Genomic DNA, 22,009 nt, shown 5'->3' with positions numbered 1-22,009 from the left:
TTTTGTGAAAATGATGTTATTTCAACTATTTCAACAATGATAATAACTATAATAATAATGATAATAATAAAATGGGGAAAACAGTTTAATGCTTTGGGAAAGAAATATTTAAACTTTTCAATACTAGTTGCAGATTAATGCTCTACTACAGTCCCTCTCCTCGTTCCTTAATTTTTTCTCCTTTTTTTCTAGACCGCCTGAAAACATGAAAATCTTCAAAATGCTGCGCCACTCTAAACACTTCGCTCTTTTTCAACATCGAAGCTTCAATTTTGAAAAACTGTTTTTTAAAACGTTGTCAAATATACTCAACAATCACGTTTTTAAGACTTCAATTTTGAAAAAAAAAAAAAAAAAAGGAAAGGAAAAACATAAAGAAGAGCTCTCCCCCCCCCTCCTCCAAAATTTCCTGACGTCCGTATCATCAAAGATCATGAAAACTTTTTGCTTTAGGACTTCAATTTCGAAAATTTTCGAGGAGAGAGCTCCTGACACTCCCTTCCTCTAATACAGCGGTTCCCAACTCATGGGCTGCGAACAGCGTGTTACTGAACCGTGGACACTGGTCGAGAATCTGTACCAAAGTGTAAAAGCGGGTTTTTCAAGTGTTTGTATTGTTTGATAATAAATAAATATTGGGTTTGAAATAATACAAAAATCACTTTTTATTTTGAAGTTCAAGAACCTTGCTAGGAAATAAAGTCGAAATTGTTGCGATAAAAATCCAAAAACTACAATTTTCGAGAGTTCTTCGAAAACCTACCCGCTTTGGGCCACCCTTCCCTATGTGTTCGAAAAATTTGAGGAAAAAACAAAAACGAATTCAGATAGCTCCTCCCGCAGTTTTTGATCTCGCAATGGCTGTTGTATATAAGATACTAATGTAACTTCACATGAGAAAAATCATTTTTAAAAGCTCCCCCTCCCCTTTAAACTATTTTTTTTTGGATGCACCACTGTTTTGTTTATAATAATCACGCTTAAAAATCATTGAAGGATCAAAAAATAATTTCAAAAAATATTTATATTTTGCGAAGCATGATTGTTTGCAGTCATAGTGGGCTCAGTTAGAGACATAAATGTATAAACAAATATGCGTAGATAAATATACTATCACTTTCCCTCATTTCAAATTCATACCTTATTTTTACCATTAAACTGATTTTTTTTTAAATGTTTAAATAACGACAAGCCAAATTGATTTTTTTTAAGACTCGGTTTAAAATATAAGCTGAAAATAATTCATTGATTATTTTAAAACAAAAAAATCTTGTAAAAAGGTTACTGCGTAGCCTTAAGTAATTTAAATGCATGTAAAAGATTCTGAAATGTGTTATAAAATGAGTTGTATTACTAAATTGTGTAATCACATACGCATTCTCAGATGTTTTATACATGATTGCAGGGGTGCTCAACCCACTACCCTTTGCTTCGTTCTATGTTACAAATTGAAAACCACACAAATATGGAACCAAATATTCTGAAACTGGTTTCTGGAACATCGATGCCATTATTAAAACAAGCATCAAGTGATACTAACAACGATTATTGGTTTTATCTCTTTCTTTTCCATTTAATTCAGACATTTAAAAAATGTTTTGTAATTTTATGTGTTCTGGTCAGCGATAACAATTTTAATATGATGTGCGGACCTCGGTGAAAAAAGGTTGGGCACCACTGTATTATTGAAGTAGATACAAGCACATGCAAATAATTGAATATGTGTGTGTGTGTGTGTCTATTGCACAGAGGTACTATAAGCATTTGCACGGAGTTTAAGAATTTGAGGAAAGAAATTGTGTTTTTACACAATGTAAAGTAAGCAAAATATTTAGCTGAATTAATCACCTCAATTATAGGGTGTTCCAGAAATCCCGATGAATGAAAACCCTAATGTATAGTATTGATATCTTTCACAATTGTTTGGAGAAATGCTCTCCTTAAAAGAAAGAATAGCCATCGTTTCCTGGAAGCTGGGTTGTAAAACACATGAAGAACTGTACCAGCAAAAATGCAGAATACAGCCACCAATCTAGCGAATGCATCTGATCTAAGGTTCCTTTACTTCTTCGCTTTGGGTTTACAGTAAACTCGATTATCCGCGAGCGGATTATCCGCAAGGCGGATTATTCACGAGTCAATCGACAGTCCGGAACATGTATTTTCGAAGAAGAAAGCAAATACCAATAGCTGTTTTTTGTCGAAAAATTGTAAATTTAAACTCAGCTGTTTTTGTTTTATTTATTTATTTATTTATTTTTGTGCTTTCTTCATCGCAATACTTGTTTTCTATTGATGTTAAGGTCTATTGTGCAAAAATATCAAACATTTTTACTCTTTGTAGAAAGTATTATGCGTCAATACAGTTAAGTTTTTGAGGAGGGACAATTTTTTACTTATTTGTCCCTTATTTTAGCCTTTTGCGGTTTATCCACAATTTTTACTATTCGTGGCACTTGCGCTACCCAATTCCACGGATAATCGGGAGTTTACTGTGCATTAAACCCCTTGTACATAAGGTTAAAGTCACAAGTCTGCATCAGCTGCGCGCGAGGACTGTAACAGCAGTCAGCAGTATCACAGCTGATCAACTAAAGCACTTATTTCGCTCCGTAGCGTAACATTGGTCTCTGTACGTTAATATGCAAGGTGGATATGTTGAACTTCATAAAATTCTTATGTATATATGAGGCAGGGAGAAGTAAAGGGATGTAAGTGGCAAAGTTAAAAATTTGGAGATAACCCGTACAAATGGTAGGTGAACCCCTCCTCTGTCTCGGGACAAGATATAGTAGTATTAGTAGCCGTGGTAGGTGCTGTTGTATAGCATGATTTAGAAAAAAAATTCAATGTCAGCCTACCTAGGACGTTATTTTTATAGTCGTTTTACTCAAAACCTTAAAATGTCCACTTGCATCCCTTTGCTTCTTACTGCCTCATATGTTCCTTGTTCTACGCATGTATTCGTTTTCTTTATTAAAGATACTGATAAGGAAAACAGATAGTTATTCTTGGAATACACTGTATTGCAGTGACATCAAGACGACACTAACAATGCTTGAACCGTTATAGGTTTCTGATATGATTTCCCCACATATAAAACGCAATAAAACACCATTTGAGCTTGATTTACATCTTAATGTGATTACATATAAGTTTTCCTATTCAAAAGAATATGTTTCTGCACAATATCACCGCTTACTCTCAGCTGTCAATTATTTTGACTTAAGAAGCTCAGTAGACTTGAAATATCTCTAAAACTAATTTAATTTCTGATAAAAAAAATTAGAACCTAGAGTATTAATCATATATACAATAAAAAAAAAAAAAACCCAGGGGAAAAAAAAACAGAAAAAAAAGATACTTGTCTCATTTTTTGGGTATTATGTAACCTTAAGCAATTTTTAATGGGGCAGTTTCGCAAACAAAAGAGCTAACCAGCGGAATAAATGACAAAAAAAAGTTAGTAGAAGAAATGTGTATTATTTACGTTTACTAGTTGCTGAGCAGCTCTCATTTTCCTGAACTACGACACAGTAGATTGATTTAAGTTCAAATGTTGCTTTTTACTTCCTTTTACAAAAAAAGAAGCATTGTATTCGCGAAAAAAGTTTCACTCGAAAATCGGCCTTAATTTCCATTTTGCTCGCCCGCGAATGAATATTGAGGTTTTTTTTTTTTTTTCCAACCCAACCACACTTGGATATATGCCTAAGAACGTATACACACTCGAAGTATCCATTTTGGCGATCCCCGACTTAATTACAACGAGTTTTCTCGTGACGTCCGCATGTACGTATGTCTGTGCGTATGCGTGTATGTGCGTATGCGTGTATGCGTGTATGTGCGTATGCGTGTATGTACGTATGTGTGTATGTATCTCGCATAACTCAAAAACGGTATGTCAAAGAAAGTTGAAATTTGGTAAGTAGACTCCTAGTGAAGTCTAGTTGTGCACCTTCCCTTTTGGTCGCATTCAGATGCTCCTAAGGGGGACTTTTACACCTTTTTGGGGTAAAGTCATTGCTAATTTCAATGCAAACTCAAGTGCTGTTATAATTTGGCAAACACTTGGCAATATACACTTGGCGACAAATTTGGCGTTTTTTTTTTTAAATTTAGTTTCAGTTTGGCCATATTTAGAGAGTTAACCATTGAATCACATTAAAATTGCCAATATTGGGAAAATTTATCTGTATACAAAGTTTTCTTTGCTTCGATTCGCAACACACTTGGGATGAAAACATTTAAAGTGTTTCTTTGCTTACTCCGAGGCACTATTATCATTAAATTGGAGTAAAAGGAAGTCATGTGATGCACACACCAGCTCGTTTTACCTTTTGTGTCTCAAGACATTTCTGACTTCAGCGTTGCCAAACATCTTTTAAAACATGCGTTTATAAAGCGTTGGAAAATAAAATCATTACCTTTCTTCGTCACATTGTCTCGGTGAATAATTTCCATCTGGATCACATCTGAGGCCGTCTTCACTAACTATATTAATGCCTTTCTGAAAGAACTGGTAACGAAGCAAACGCTGTCGCTGAAGCTCCTTCTCGCAAGGCTTCAGGTAATCTTTGCTGGAGGTCTTTTCATCATCTGTTAAATCAGAGAATTAAATTTCAAAGGAATAGTATCTAAGTGCTTCAAAGCAAATTCATATTTCGAAGCGTTTTTCAGCTTTAAGACTTCAAATTAAGTAGATAATGCTAAGTTCCGCCGCTATGAAATTTGTTCCCTGCTGCATTTGTTGTATGTTTTTATGTTGATAATTTGAGAGACAAGGTGTACTAAAGACGATAAGTATTCTGAATATTTGAAACTAAAAACACACCAATCCCCGTCAACCCACACAAACAATCTTTTGAAATTATGAAAGGCCTTGGATAATCGGGAGTTCACTGTAGTAACAATAGCATGGCGCGGCAACCATCGTCATGTGCTGTGGAGGAGTAGATTTGTAATGGAGGTTTTTGAATTGCTATTCAGCAAGAATTTTGAACCGACTTCAAAAAAGGAGGTTATGATTTCGTCTTGCGGCTTTTTATGTATGTTTTCGTATTGCTTCGAGAATACTGGATCGATTTGTAAAATTCTTTTTTGTCCCATGTTAATTTTGTCTGGATCCGATGAGGGGTCCCGGAGATATCTAAGAAACTTTAAATTTCATACGTTGTGGCTACGTAGACCAGCTTCCGTCACGTCACAGGTCACGTGGTTTTGGCGTGAACGGTGCATTTTTTCAACGGAAGAATCTTGTCTTGAAGAATATTTAATTCTCTCGCATCGGGATGTTTGATTTTCACGGAGCCGCCTGTTAATTTTAACTATAGTCTTACTAATGTATGTATTACTCATGTAAAAAATCAGTAAATTAAATGTATTTAGCCACGAAAATAGTTGAAGTAATTAATTTAATTAAAAAAAATGTTTGCTAATAAATAACTTCATTTAGACATTAAAGTTTTTTTTTTAATATTTCAGTTTTGAAATATATTTAGTGTTGAATGCAAGGGACATGGAAACAAAAATCCCTCCCCTTCCTCCTGACAATTAAATTTATATTCCTTATTAAATACATCGTAACTGGTGCGTCCGATTTCTTAAGTTTGACAAGTATTCTAGATGTAATACTTCATAACGCCGTCAGTTTAATTTACAGTTATGGCAATACTAATTAACAGACTTCGTTGGAACTTTTTTTTTGTACTATGCTCCCCGATTACTAGAAGACGCCTGGACCGATTAGGAAAATTCTTTTTCTGTTTGAAACGGTATACTTCTCCCGGTCTTCTAATGGTCTTTAAGTCCGGGTATGAGGGATCCTGGAGAAATCAAGTTAACTCTTCAAATTTCATACTCGTGTTTTGTTGCTTGTAAATTCATAGTGTCTCACTTAGTGAAACGATTTTTATGGTTTTCTTGTTTAATGGATAGGAGTGATTTAACTTAGGTTCCAAACCTTTGCTTCACCGTATTTGTTCTTTAGAAAAAGTTATAGGCAAAAAATAATAAACTTCATTTAATTTCAATATTAAACGATTAAATACAAAATCCATTGTTAAAGAAAGTTCCATAAAACAAAGATACAAATATACTTCCTTTACTCAGTGTTTAAGAAAGTACCATAAAACATTAATATTAACCAGGGGAGCCCCTTAAGGGCGGGGGTGGGGTGTTTTGAGGGGTATTTTTTCTTTTTAGGCGGGCTCTTGCTTTGGGAGAGTACATCCGCCATTAAATATTTCCCCTGTATTAATCATTAGTAGTCAGATCGAAAATTTCGAATAAAAACTCCTTTGAAGCAAACAGGAAATTTATTTAGTATCATTGCTTCACTAGTATTTTGATCTTCATGTATACAACATCACAGTAGATACTCTATTTCTAGTGTGGTGTTGATCTATAACGTGGCCAAGTAAAGAGAAATGTGACTTTTTTCACGAGTTACGTGACACGTATTATTGTGAAATATAAAATAGTTAGGAAAACCATTGACATTTAAATGGTTCTAATTAAATAAATCCTGGAGAGGAACGAAGGTCAGTTTTTAGTGCCAATCGTATAAAATGTTATGCGCATTAAGATTTTTCTTTGTTTAACCGACTTCAAAAAAGACTCAATTCGTCGGAATCTTTTTATATATATCCCCCGTAAACTCAAACACGCATAGACCAATTTGGAAAATTCTTTTTTATTTTCTCGTTTGAAAAGGTATATACTTCCCAGGTGATCCCATGGTCATCAGGTCGGTATCTGAAGATGGGATCCTTGAAAAATCATGAAAACTCTTCAAATTATATGGGCAAAGTTAAAGCGATTTCTGTTGTTTTTTAATGATTCGTGAATTTATTTCGTAAAGCATACTTTGATAAGTCAAACTGATGATAAAGACAATTTTCTTTGTAAATAATTGCGTATTTGAAAAAGCCTTTCTTCAGTCTTCGGAAGTCTCCGAGACGCTGTGCTGTATTTCTTTCTCTATTTTGCTCATCTTAGCTGTTTTCAGACTCCTGTGCTAGACGCTTTCTCACTCGAGATGTACGTAAGGAGTGTACCACATATTCTACCCTACGTACTTATTTTATATTTACACCACTAAAAAGCAAAAAATAAATTATTTTCAAATGAAAAAAGAACCGACTTCAAAAAACGAAGAGGAACTAAAAAGTCAAAAATAATTGGTCATACATACATACGTTTGAAGTCGGGGCCTCCTATAAACTACTACCTAACGTAACTGACAACCCACCAAATCCTTAGTCAAACACTAATTTAACAAAACGCGAAAGTCTTTAAAACTAAACCTACTCAGTTACGATAGGTAGTAGTTTATAGGAATCAAATGGTTATTAAAAATTAAGAGATCGTATATAATTATTCGGTATTAAAATAATTCATCGTATAGTAATTAGTATCAGTGTTTATTTTATAATTGGTTGTTTAGTTTAGTTGATTTTTGCATTGGAATTGTAAAATAAATTTGATTTATACGTTTGGGTAGGAAATCGTATGTACAGTGGCTCCCAAAAGTGTTCGTACATCTACGCTTTTCAATGAAATAGGACCTTATCCATTGGTTAGAATTAATTTTTCTGAACAGGTAATTAATTATAAGATCTATGATCTATTTTCAACAAAACTAAATGATTTTTTTTTAAATATTAAAACTTAGTTTTTTAAAAATCAAAAACCAAAAAGGGCCGGAAATTTAATCTCACAAAATTCTTCGTACACTTAAAAAAATGTCTATATATTATTGAATTATCTAACTTTTTACTAAGTTATTAATTAGTAAAATATCATGCAGTATTAACAACAATTTTTAAACGTCTGTAAATAGATTTCATTCTTTTTTCTTCTTTTTTTTTGCGTAATTTCCGAGTAAGTGTTCAACCACACTTCGAGTCTTACTGTTTCTAGCTCTATTTTCGTTTCAAAGCCGTATTTTCGTAATCTAACCTCCAGATATCCCTAAATATGTTACATTAAGTTCAAATCTGGAGATTGAAGGGTTATTTTCTAAACTTTAGGACAATTTTTGAGGCACTAGACGCAAACGTTGAAAACCGTGTGCTTCTTATCATTATCTTGATAAAAAAACAAAGTTGTTTCCAATAACCAAATTTTTGGCTAAGAGTTCAAAATTGGTTTTTAAAATATTTAAAGGAACAGCATGATTCATTATTTCATCAAAAAAATCCAAACTACCTAGTCCTAACGCTGATATGCACCCTCACACTAGAACACCTCCACCGTCCTGATTAACCGATCCAACTAAGTTCTTAAGATTAAGTTCCTAATTTTTCTTCTACTTACAATTATACGACAATTTAACCAAAAATGTTGAATTAATTTATTTCTGTAAGTAAGACGTAATTATAAAACGTTTTGAGCTTATTTATCATTGATTTTGAGACGAAAAGCGCTTTCTGCTTTTCGCACGGCCAAGAAAATTTCTGCAGTGTAAATCTCCGATCACGCTTTGTCAACTTTGCCGGTTGACCTTTTCTTACCTTGTTTTCGGTCCGATTCTTTTCTTTTAAGCATTTTATCAAGCACTTTACTATAGAATGGAATAAATTAAATATTTTAGAGATATTTCAAACCAATTTACCGCTACTGTAAGGAAAAAATTCAACTTTTGAATGGTGTTTGTGGTTTTCTACGAATACCAGCCATTTTAAAGAAATAAGCACAGTATTAAGGAATAAATAAACAAAACATTAAAGCCAAATGACCTTTGAGGGTCAAAATAATGCAAAAATAATAAAAAAAGGCCATATGATAATTTTAATCATGAATTTATTCGAAAATATTTGAGTGTACGATGACTTCTGTGGAATATTATTTCTCTGTCTCTTCATTTTTTGACCCATTTCAAAAAGAAGATCCGTCAATATTTTGAAAAAACTACACTGTTTTATTTAGAATGACATAGGAATGATGTGAAAAAATATTGGACTTCATATTCGAATTCAGTTTCGCGTTATTCTGGTTTTACTAAAAAATTTCAAAGTGTACGAACACTTTTGGGAGCCACTGTATAAGTATGACCAATTATTTTTTACTTTTTAGTTTCTCTTCGTTTTTGGAAGTCGGTTCTTTTTTTATTTGAAAATAATTTATTCATGCAGTTCTAACTCGGTCGATTTGGTTTTCATGGGGGAAAAAAAAAGGAAAAAAAAAAAAAAAATTGAGCATTTGAATTTGTATGTTTTCCTACACTTTTCATATTTGTTTCAATTTATAAAATTCTTTTGCCATATTGAAACTTTATGAATTGAACATTTTAAGAATCACTAAAAATTTTCATATCAATGAAAATTTTTACAAATTTCGTTAATTTTGCATAATAAATACATTTTATCATCTATGGGGTATAATAGGAGTCTCTAACAATTGCCCATTATTCTCAGTTGAAGTTATAAGCAAAGACGCTTCCGAGTTCTTAAAGTTTTAAAAGATTGATAATTTTTAAAAATTACTAGAGAAAGAGGAAAGGAAAAAAAGAAAGGGAAAAGAAAAAATAAGAAATCCTTAGAAAAGGAAAAATTTACTTTCTGCATTTGGAAACAATCTTTTCAATTTTAGTCACCGAAAAAATGAAAAAAGTTGGATCAAACTAATTTCTTGATGAGCATCCAATGAAGAGAAATTATAAAGTCATTGAAATTATTGAATGTAATTAACAATGGTGAAACAAAATACGTGCAAACTAATTACGAGCAAAGGAATTTTAGTGCATTACAGAGTACGCAGTAGGGATATATTTTTCAGATTCATAGATGCATTTTCAATAAACTGATACTTTTTAAATTTTGCTATATTGAATTAAATAATTTATGACTTTCTGTTCTCGAAAGTTTTTATAGAGAATTTTGTGAAGGGTAAAAGAATGATATTCACAGCACGGTAATTTATCAATGTGTCGCTTCGCAACGATTTTTCCTAGAACCTCTCCTGTAAGATAGTTTGCACAATAGCATAGTTCGGTAATGCACTGTAGTCTTTCGAAGTTTCCTGATATTGTACAGTGTTCTTGAGGCTCCGTCATAAACTTTTCCGCGTTCAACTTCTTTAGCTCATTTATATGGTGAGAGCATCCTGAAAGATACAAGAACTGAAAATAATTATACTGAATCAAAACTAATTACTACTAATGTGTGCAACATAGTTCAACCAAAGAGTGCCGAAATTCTTTTAAACTGACAGATGAAATATTTAATAAAATAAATTTCAGTAGGTGAAAAAGATTTAAAAAAAATGGATGCAAATATTTTTAAAATTATGTTCAAATATTTTACACAACTTATTATTTTATTTTATTAGTAAATCACAGAGAAAGGTCAAAAGTTACTTGATATAGTATGTTAATTTCGTTCTCGCATATCGAAGCAGACAAATTTTAGCGGATCAATAAGGTATAGATTCTACTTTACATAAATTAAGGTTTATATGAAGAAGTGAGAAATAAATGAATCCAGTGGACTTTTTAAAGTTTCGAGTAAAACGTGTTTAAAGTTCAAATCCTAGGTAGGCTTACAGTGAATTTTTTTTTCTAAATCATGATGTATAGTAGCACACACCAAAGCTACTAGTAGTACCATCTCTTGCCCTAAAACAGAGGAGAGGTTATCCTACCATTTGTGTACTGATTACCACCAAATTTTTAATTTTGGCACTTACATCTCTTTGCTTCTCATTGCCTCATATGTCAACTTAAAATATTTTAAGTATTATATGTGGACAATGTTAGATTGATTATGTGGATTATTTTAGAAAACGAGTTGTTGTGTGCATCATATGACTTCCTTTTACTCCAATTTAATGTCATTTTCTCATTAATGGCAGTTTTAATGTGATTCAATAGTTTACTCCCTAAATATCAAAGACAGTGGCCAAATTGAAACCAGATTTAAAAAAAAAAAAAGTCAAATTTGTTGTCAAGTTGACGACAAAACTTGGAGACCAAAAGATTGGCGATATATTGCCAAGTGTCCGTCAAATTGTAACACCACTTGAATTTACATCGAAATTAACAATGATTTCCCCCCAAAAAGGGGCGGAAGACCCCATTTGGAGCATCCGAATGCAACCAAAAAGGAAGGTGCACAACTAGACCCCACTAGAAGTCTACGTAACAAATTTCAACTTTCTAGTACGTTCCGTTCTTGAGTTATGCGACACACATACACACATGCATACACTGCAAAAAAAATTGTTGTTTTCATAGTAATATACTGTTTTTTCTTACAGTTTAATACTGCTCTGCTAAATAACAGAGAAAAACTGTAAAACTGTTTTAGATTGCGCAAAACGATGCGCAAAAGGTGTTTCCTTTCATACGGGAAGATAAACTAATGAATTCAAGGTATCGACAGCCATTTTTGTTGATATTTCGGCTGTGCTGACGCAGGACTGCTCATTTGTAATCCAAGTTAAAGGTAAGTGCTAATTATATTATTCATTTGCATTTCCTCAAAATGTAGTTTTCTTTATCATCGAGAATGTATGTAAAATAAGTGTTTATATAGAAATCGTAATTCGTATCCCAATATTCGTTGATGTTGACTTTGCAATTTCTTTCATTTGTTAAGTTGTAGCGATTGCTTTATAGCAAAAATCTGAGTAGTTGTTGTGATTCTGAATATTTTACTGCACGTATGATAGTTTTTAAACATTTTCTGAAACTCAAATTTGATTTAAAAAAGGAAATCAATTCCCTCTTTGATCGTATTTAAAGTTAGAACGTTAGACTTTGTTTACGATTATATTTTGTGTTATATAGGATGTGAGTACTTAAAATTTAAATTCTCATGTTTTCTAGTAAATTTTTATCGTATCGTGATTGACTTCTTTCTTCTGTTTTTTTGATTTCTTATACTCTGTTTTAAATTCTTTAACAGTTTGCATTTAAAAATTTTATTGATAAACTTTACGTTATAGCGTCAGTAACTTTTATAACCTGTACATAATTCGATGAATAAAATGTAAATAAATAAAATAACAACGTGACGAACAGTATCAAGTTTACTGATATTTTTTTTTTTCAAACAATTTGCCACTCTGGAAATACAATACTCTGATGTCTGAACGACTCAAAATTCTAAGAAATCTGGAGCCAGCTTTCATACTTATCGATCAAAACTAAAATAATAATTAAAAAAATCATCAATGAAGCACTACAAAAAAAAAAAAAAAAAAAACTAATAAAAACTAAGCATCTTTAGATACAAACACGAAACCCTTGTGTTTTAAAAGTTTTATATTTGCGTCGGCAGGAAATTAAAATTTTACTTCAGGAAAAATGCACTAGTACCATTGAAACTTGTGAACATAAAAATAATTTTAGAAACTATATCCAAAAACACTTGATGGGAGGTCACGGGAAGTCTCTATGACCTCCCCAAAATTTCCATATTGGAAAATTTTTATCTCACGATTCGGCAAATTTGCGGACAAAATTGTAATGTTGCAATTTTTGAATTCTCGAATGTCCAAATTTCATTAGATATTGTACTTAATTGTGCGTACTTAACGTGTGCATGCACCAGTATTTTATTAATCGGCAAATATGTAAGTTCCATTCGACAAATTGAGATTATACGCCTTCCCAACATATTTAATTAAGTTCAGGCCGTGCCTGCCTATATTCTTAAAATTTTCAGCTTTTCATTTCTGATCTGGCAGTGTTGCGTTCTAATCCAAATTACTGCTTTTTAATTTAAAGTAGAATATTTACATTATTATGCATTGTTTGTCATATTTTATTCGTCTTGAAGGACATGCTCATTCAGAAAAGTAGATCAATGGAGAACTACTGTAGAATTTGAAACTCTTGTAACCTTGAACTCATCAGTTTCCTTACATTTTAACTTTTAGAACAGTTTGAGTCTTAAAGTTTGGCATCAACGTGTTTATTATGAAGGCAAAAACTATATCATAAATACTGAAAAGTGTGATTCTGTACTTCACTGTCTTTCACTGCATATAAAAAGTAAAAATATGTCAGATTGTTATTCGTGTGAAATGAAAAAAATCGGAGAATTTTGTTTAAACCTGTAACGGAGATTCAAGACAAAGCCGGGTAAGATCTTTTGCATTTAAATGCGATGGGTTCCTTAGCAGTTGAGTTCTTTTGGAAGGGGGGGGGGGAATATTTTCAAAATAATAGACGATTTTTCAAGAAAGTCTTCGGTTTATTGCTTAAAGAAGAAAAGTGAGGTTTTCGAATACTTTGTCAGCTTTTAAAAGAGAACAGAGATATTTGCGGAAAAGATCCGATAACGGAAAGGAATTTCTGAACCCCCGGGTTTGAAATTTACCTTAGCGACCAAAGCATAAGAATCGAAAAAACTAACAAATCCTCCAGTTAACAAAGTAGCGTCATAGAACACCATAATTCAACATTAATGAATGGAATTAGGACACTTTTAAATGAAACGGGTTTGCCTCAGTCAGCTATATGCTTCCACTACTTAGGACTAGAGCGGTTTTAAAAGGAAAAATCAAAAGCTTTTTTGAGCTATTTCGGGGAAGAAAGCCATCTATTAAAAACTCACTTGTTTTTTGGCTGTATTTCTTATATTGGACTTCCAAAACAGAAAATAAACAAATTGGATATGAGCGCTAAACAGGGAGTCATGGTAGGATATGCGTTTTATACGAAAGATTATAGAATTTGGGATTCCAAAAATCGAGAAGTGACAGAAATGCTGAATGTTAAATTCGATGAAAATAAATTCTAGGCGGGGGGGGGGGAGACAGGAACGGGAAACAAAGGAATACAGTTTTATTTCACTGCTAAGTAAATCTGAAGTAGAAGAAGAATATCCTGAAAATCATGAAATAGCATGTTGAGAATTAAATTGGTTAAAGAAATACAAAGGCAAAGTAGAGAATGCAGGGATATGTATTATTCTATTGACACGACGGTTCGTCGAATCGCGAAGCTGAGGTTTATTGTTCTGAAAAAAACATTGAATGTGACCCAAAATAGTTCGATTTCACTTGTGATGATAATTCACGAAAAGTATCAGATTCTGATGAAGATAGGGGGGGGGGAGGATAGTTCAAGTAAGCTAGAATTTCCGAAGATGTAATTCCTTCGAATTTGAAACAAAGTTTGAGAACGCCAGAAAGTGAAGATTGGCAAAACACAGCAGAACAGATAAGCAGAACGAAATAATGCGCTTCAAGGCCAGATTGGTTATTTTAAGTAACCACCAGGTATGGGGGGGGGGGGATACTTTTCGCAAGTGTTCTCTCCAGCAATTTCCTTTTTTTTAATTAATGCTTTCTTTTCAATTTTTGTGTATAAGCTACATTGAGTCCATTTCCAAACTAATGTTTGCAATGCGTATCTACAGTGGTGGACAAAATTATAGACTCAATTTTTTTTCATTTTGTTTCAATTACATCATGACTCAGTTTAAATTATTTTCATTGAAGTAAAGATGAATTGTTGAAGAAATAGTTCTAAAATTAGTACATCTTATCAATTAAATTAAAAAATTCATAAAGTTAGAAAATTTGCAAATTTAATATTTTATCATTACGTGAAACCTGGACAAAAATATAAACTCAAAGGTAAAAAATCCAGGATTACGAGAAAGTTTCGTTCGAAAATGTTAATTTAACGCCATAGAATGAATAAATGTTACCATCAGTGATTGCTAAAAGTTTTTGTTTTTGGAAATTTATGAGAAACATATAAATGCACCGCTGGACAAAATTATAAACTCATTTTTTTTTCATTTTTTCAATCATAATTTAACTCAGTTAAAAATTTTTTGTTCCAGTAAAGATGAATAACCCTCTCAGCATGGTAAACCAGGATTGGCATTTCTTAATGGAAGATAGAAAGCTGAAGATTACCAATTAATACTGGAAGATCATCTCTTACCTTTTGCTCATCTGATTCCTGGAGGAAACTGGTTATTTCAGCCAGATAACGTGAGTGTACAAGCAGCGAAAAGTACAAAAGAATGGTTCAAGCGCTGGGGTATCAAAGTTATCAAATGGCCAGCTCGTAGTCCAGATCTTAACCCGATTGAAAATCTTTGGGGGACCAGGGTTCACCAAGTTTTTCATGATCGGCACCAGTACCAAACCACAGAGGAATTAAAAAGGGCAATACTTTCAGCATGGAACCATATGCCACTGCAACTGTTAAAAACTCTTGTGAAATCTACATGCCCAGCCGCATATATTCGAGGTAATTCAGAAAACTGGAGGCCCAACTCGTTTTTAAAAGTTTGTAGTTTACACTAATGGCTAGATTTAATGCAGTGTTAATTTTTAAAACATTTCAAATATTGATTTTTTATTTCAATTTATCCATGTTGATAGCAAAATTACATTTTCCTAAATTTATGCTTTTGTTTTACTGAAGTAATTGCAAATATAACTTAATTAAACTCAAAAAAAAAAAAAAAAAAATAATAATAATAATAAAATAAAATTTTGTCAGCTTATAATTGTGTTTATGCAGTATTGTAAGTTTGTAATTCAGCATTGGTTCATTTTTGGTTGTTAAATGATTAAGTATTTGAATAAAATTCTACCAAACTTCAGAGTTTCTTATTTTTGAGTTGATACTTTTGTCCAGGTTTCATGTATTATAAAGATATTAAAGTTGAGATTTTTTAATTAAATTATTCATTTTACAAAGTTTATGAGTTATACTGAATTTAGGACTATTTAGTCATTTATCTTTACTGGAATAAAAAGTTTTTTAACTGAGTTAAATTATGATTGAAAAAAAAAATGAGTTTATAATTTTGTCCAGCGGTGCATTGATATGTTTCTCATAAATTTCCAAAAACAGAACTTTTAGCAATCACTGAAGGCAACATTTATTCATTCTATGGCGTTAAATTAACATTTTCGAACGAAACTTTCTCGTAATCCTGGATTTTTTACCTCTGAGTTTATACTTTTGTCCACAGGTTTCACGTAATGATAAAATATTAAATTTGCAAATTTTCTAACTTTATGAATTTTTTAATTTAATTGATAAGATGTACTAATTTTAGAACTATTTCTTCAACTATTCATCTTTACTTCAATGAAAATAATTTAAACTGAGTAATGTTGTAATTGAAACTAAAGAAAAAAAAATGAGTCTATAATTTTGTCCACCACTGTATATGCGGGTATAAGAAAGGAGATTTGTGAGACAAGCTGAAGGGTTTGTCGATCCCTGAAATCTAAATTTTGTCTGTAAATTGAATAAATTATTGTCATTCTGATACAGATTACGCCTAAAATCACGACGACCGGATTTCAATGGCGGGGGGGGGGGGGCTTGTAGTGTTTTTAGATATTGTACGAATAGTATGGTGTACATTCAAACAAAAATGCGTAGCACTGTCAACGATGGAAGCAGAGTACATTTTAATTAGTGAGCAATCTAAGGAAGTTATATGGATCAAAAGAATTTTAAATGAATTGGCTACGAAAAGAGATTAGAATTTCAGATTGATTCATAGTACTCTGTACTGTGACATTCTAGTTGCGATCGATTTTTCTAGATTTGCAATATAACACAGTAGAAAATAAAGCAGAATGATGTGGGGTACCAGTTCCTAAGGAATTCGATTGATGAAAATGAATTTGGAATAAAATCTGTTGAAACTAAAAATAATTTAGCTGATTGTTTCACAAAACCTTTTTTTAAGGAAAATTTACGTAAGGCTTGAATTGCAATGACTTCAAAATTGCAATGACATATTTTTTAGAGTTTTTTTTTTTAAATGTTTCAATTATTCCATTATCTCTAAGTTATAATTTGCGCACTCAAACGGATAGCCTGTAATATATTTTTCATTCATGCATTAAAGTATTTCTTTTTTTCCGTGTGCTGGCGTGCCAAGAAGGGGGGAATTTGCTAGCGAATATTTTGTTCCTTTCCCTCCAGCGCACGGAGAAAATAAAATTGTAGTTGATTTCATTTTGAATTTGTGCCCGGTGATATGGTTGCGGTTAGGTATTTCAAAAAAAATTTAAACTACAAATTTCATTCTAGCCGCCTGAATTTTTCATTTCAATTTATTCACTAATGCAATATTATTTTTTTGAGTTTAGTGGTATGCAAGAACTTCCTTAACTTGTGACCGGAACTGAATGGAACAATGGTTTTTCTCATTTTATCAAGATGCAGTTCGCGGTTGTGTTCCGCTCTGAATTTCAAGGAAGACCCTAGTCTGAACGATGTTGCGATGATTCACTTAGTGACATGAATGCCGGCAACGGAAGTTTATAAGTATCTCTTTTCATTTATATTTTTGTGTTTACGGATATAATTTGTAATCACAAATGCTTTTGAGTTTTAGAGCGTTCTTAGCCACTGAAGCCTATCCTACGGTCTGCGGGCCATATTGGGTCCCTGAGGTTGATTTTTGTGACTCTTTGTCAGGTTCTATGTTACAATCAAGAACTATGGATTGGAAAAAGATAAACTGAATTTTATTTTGTTTTGATTGCAATGTGATCGGGCATACTATTCATTTAAGTCTGAGTTTTTTAAATTTGTAGTTCAATATTGGTTTTTACGGGTAGTTGAATATTATCACTTCAAGAATCACCAGAATATAGAAATTTCTGTTGCTAGAGCGAAATTAGTCGTACATTTCTTTATTATTTTTTAAATTTTTCACTCTGATTCTTTGTTTTTACATGTTATTAAAATCGAAGGAACCAAAACAGAATGTTAAGTACTTTATTATTTATTGTACGTATTTTTGTAAAGGAATGTGTACAGGAGCAAAATTTAAAGCCAACTTCATAATGAGAGCAACAATAAAGATTAAAGGTTAAAGTACGATATATTACAGCGTATAAAACTTTCTTCGCATATTCAGACTTGTGTGACACTTATCAAACAAAATTATTGATTATTTTTACTGCAATGTGAATAAAAAGCAGTTATTTTGCAAATAGAGTATGTTTAAATCTACAGTTAAACAGTGGTGCGGTCTTCTGGCAAAGCATTTTCAAGAAGGGTAGAATTGTTTACAACAAAGACGGCAGGCCAAATGTGGACTTGCAATTTCTTAATGATTGGAACTGGCACTACCAGTTTTACTCAATTTTTTGATATGTTTGACGATTTATTCTTTTGTTAAAAACTTTCAACTTTTCTGACCGATTTTCATTTTGTACTGAATTGACTTGAACTAAGCCATCTTGATTTTGGGAATATAGAATTGTTTCTTCCAGATTTCAGGAAAATTCTGAAAAACTTTAAGATAAATTGTGTAAATCCTCTCAAAAGAAGTGCCACTTAAAAAAAAATTGTCGCTGATGGTTTAAATAGGAACATCGATAGCTGTTTAAATTGGGGGGAGGGGGGGAGAGGGCGTCCCCATTTTGAAAGACACAGAATATAAATGAAACATCTTATATTTGCTTAAATATTGAGACATAAGATAGAATATCTTACGATATTATTTTATTTCAACTCAAAAGACTCTTTTATGTGATTCCTTAGTACTTAAGAAAAAAGCTCCAAAAAATTAAAATTTTAACAATATAACAACACATATGTGGAATCAAATATATGGAAAAAAAATATTTTGAAAAATTATAAGTATGTTAAATATTTCATATTAAGTACAAACAGAGTTTTAAGTAATTACTTTACGTCACACTTTGTTTTATATTCAGATTTCTAACGATGAGAAGCTGTCAAAGAAAAAGATGAAACTGGTATCAGTTCAACATAGTTTGAGCTGTTTAACAAGTGTTGGAAAGGAATATGGGGTACCAAAAAAAAAAAAGAAAGAAAAACCATCTATATACGACCTTCAGTGCTACTATAGCAACTCGGGGGAGGGGGGGGGGGTACTAAAAGAGGCTAGATAGAGTATTCATTGTTTTAAATGAATGACCCCAATCTTTCCCAATTGGTTGTCCTAAACATCGACCTTGCTCCATTTCCTAAAAAATATTTCTCAACCTCATCCTTATTATTATTTTGAAGTAAACATATTGTAATCCGATAATCTGAAGCCTGTTATAAAAAGAAACTAGATACAAGTGTTATCATTTTTAAAACATTTTTATTTTTTTCTTTAGGCCAAGATGTTAGCTTTCCCATTTTGGACAACTTGGAATTATTGACTTATAGAAGGAGTTATTCTCCCGATCACTTTAGTTATCCGATAGAAAAAAATAAACATGATTCTTAATCAACAGTCTCATATGTATTACGAAATCCTTCAAAAATACCGAAAATTACAAGGATTTTTTTTTTAAATTGTACTTCAGAAACCAGTATAAGTGCATTTCTTTACATGGAAGATAAAATGTAAGATATTATTTTCTTTATTATTTTCTTTTTTGAGTTTTTATGTAAAGTATCCAGATTAGGTGTACTTCAACTAGACCACCGATTAATAACCACCGTTACAAATGCGTAATTTGCAAATTGCTGCCAAACAGTTTTTTTTCTCCTTAAAACAACATATTAAGCGCTTAACTGGTTCCTGAAATAAACGATTCAATTAGAATTTAGGTAAATGTTAAACAGTTTCAAAATAAAAACAACTCTCAAGGCAACCTTAATTTCAGATCATTCAGAGTCGTAATTTTAATTATTTTAGGGCGTATTTTTATACCTACGTAATTTGATTTTTCCATGTATGTTTTTTGGTGTCCACAAGTTTTATGAGATTCTAACAATTTTTATTTTGACAGATGTTTTCATAATATAAGGCCTAATGATGGCTCCAAAGTCGGCAAAGATGTCACAAAGAAGAATGAATAAGCTCGTGTAAAAATGTTGACCTTGAAAGCATTTGCATTCGATTTTAAATGAATTTCTAAAATTTCACTGTAATAATCTGTATTTATAGGTAATGTATACGAAATAAAATAGTTTGGCGATTTTTAATGGTGTGAATGTTTCGTTTTTTCTCATGAAAACAGTATAACAGAATATAAAGTTAAACTTTATATAAACCTGACAGATTTTACTGAGTGAAAAATTGTTTCTGTTTAGTAGCTCTGGAATTCTGAACTGTCACATATTTATTGTTTTCATCTATGTAAACTTAAAAGGTTAATAATATCAAATATTATCTAATCTATAATACTATTCAGTTTACAATAAAAACCATTCTGTGCAGTCTAAATGCTGAATACTGCACATATGGTGTGAAATAACGTTAGTTTGTTAGTAGTATTTCTCAAATAAAGTAGGTACAAGTGCAACTTATAACATTAAAAAAAGAAGAAAACCATGGAAATAATCAGTTTTTCCAGAAAAGGAAAATAAATGCAAGGAATTGTATGTATAAAGTTAAAAATAAACTTAAAGGTATAATGGATTGCGTACTGTAAAACATTTCCCACGTTATGCTGCTCATTTTAGCATTACAATAATGCTGAAAGTGAAAAAAGTTTTCTCAGTGAAGATACGAAGTAATGTTTTCAGTTATATATATATAAAAAAACTTCTCATTTTTACTACGTTCATGGATCAAAAAGTTTTGTTTTATGAAAGGCTATAATTGTTCTTAAAATAAAGCTTCAGACCATATCTTGCAATTTCCTTCTATTTGTAAATTTTTAAGTTGGCAACAAAAGCTAAAAGTTTTTTGTAGAAAAGAAAAAGCACCATTTTTCCTCCTTTAACAGGTGTTTATAAAATATAAATTGGGCATTGATTTATTTTGTGTACAATGAAATTAATATCAATAAAACATATTTGGCAGCAGTTAATTATTTTTATGAAAAATGCTTTTATATTTCTTTACTTGTTGCTTTTCAGAGCCTAAAACATTATTTTTGTTGTTGAAAAACTTTAGAAAAGGAACAGATTTCGTATGTAGGCTGATTTCTACAACGTACATACAGAATCAATTGCTTTACTTTTCTATATTGTTCTTCAGCTGTAAAAGCAGTGATTTCGGCCAGTGGCGTAGCTAGACCCGACTTTCGGGGGGGGGGGGGGTTACTTCTTATATATATATATATATATATATATACATATATAATATATATATACATATATATATATATATATATATATATATATATATATATATATATATATATATAATATATATATATATATATATATATAATATATATATATATATATATATATATATATATATATAATATATATATATATATATATATATATATATATATATATATAATATATATATATAATATATATATATATATATATATATATATATACATATATATACACACATATATATATATATATATACACATATATATATATATATATATAATCGCTTGGAATTTTTCCCTTTTCTTCTTTTTTTTGAGACTAACTTTTCGGGGGGGGGGTTTGTCCCCATAACCCCCCCTTAGCTACGCCCCTGATTTCGGCTATGAAAAGAGACAACAATAGGGGAGAAAACTCTTTTGCATAAAAATTTATAACTATTTAATTTATGGTTTACTGCTGTTAATTTTACTGTACAAATCATTTATAAAACCGTATACTACTGCTTTTACGGAGCAGTGCAGCTGATTTCGCAGCATATTACTGCTAACTTTACAGTTTGTTACTGTTAATTCTGCAGGGCAATTTCATTAAAAAGCAGTATATTACTGTTAATTTTACATATTATCTCTGTTCAATTTATAGGCCAATTCATTCCTAAAACAGTATATTACTGCTAATTTTACAGTTTGATACTGTAAATTTTACAGGGCAGTTTCATTAAAAAACAGTATATTACTGCTAATTTTACAGTAAGTCATTGTTAATTTCACAGGGCATTTCCATTAAAAGACAGTATATAACTTCTAATTTTACAGTTTATCGCTGTAAATTTCACAGTAAAAGTCTGTTATAAGACAGTATATTACTGCAAATTTTACAGTTTAGAACTGTAAATTTTACAGTTTTTCTTTGGAATGTGAGCTGCCAGTATTATACTGTAAAAACAACAGTTTATTTTTTGCAGTGTACGTACATACAGACGTCACGAGAAAACTCGTTGTAATTAACTCGGGG

General features: G+C 31.5%; 1 protein-coding gene across 1 annotated transcript in view; it reads right to left on the bottom strand.

The window, feature by feature from the left end:
* Nucleotides 1–22,009, bottom strand: part of LOC129218820 (uncharacterized) — an 86,199-nt gene that overhangs the window by 13,105 nt on the left and 51,085 nt on the right. Inside the window, exons 5-6 of the mRNA XM_054853142.1 lie at nt 9,910–10,107; nt 4,428–4,599 (exon numbers count right to left, since the gene is read on the bottom strand). Of these exons, the coding sequence (XP_054709117.1) occupies nt 4,428–4,599; nt 9,910–10,107 (370 nt within the window). The remainder of the gene's footprint in view (nt 1–4,427; nt 4,600–9,909; nt 10,108–22,009) is intronic.

This window comes from Uloborus diversus, chromosome 3 (assembly GCF_026930045.1).
Source record: "Uloborus diversus isolate 005 chromosome 3, Udiv.v.3.1, whole genome shotgun sequence".
In the NCBI taxonomy this organism is placed as follows: Eukaryota; Metazoa; Arthropoda; class Arachnida; order Araneae; family Uloboridae; genus Uloborus; species Uloborus diversus.
Note: the sequence above shows the minus strand (reverse complement) of the source record. Positions and strands in the feature narration are given on the sequence as shown.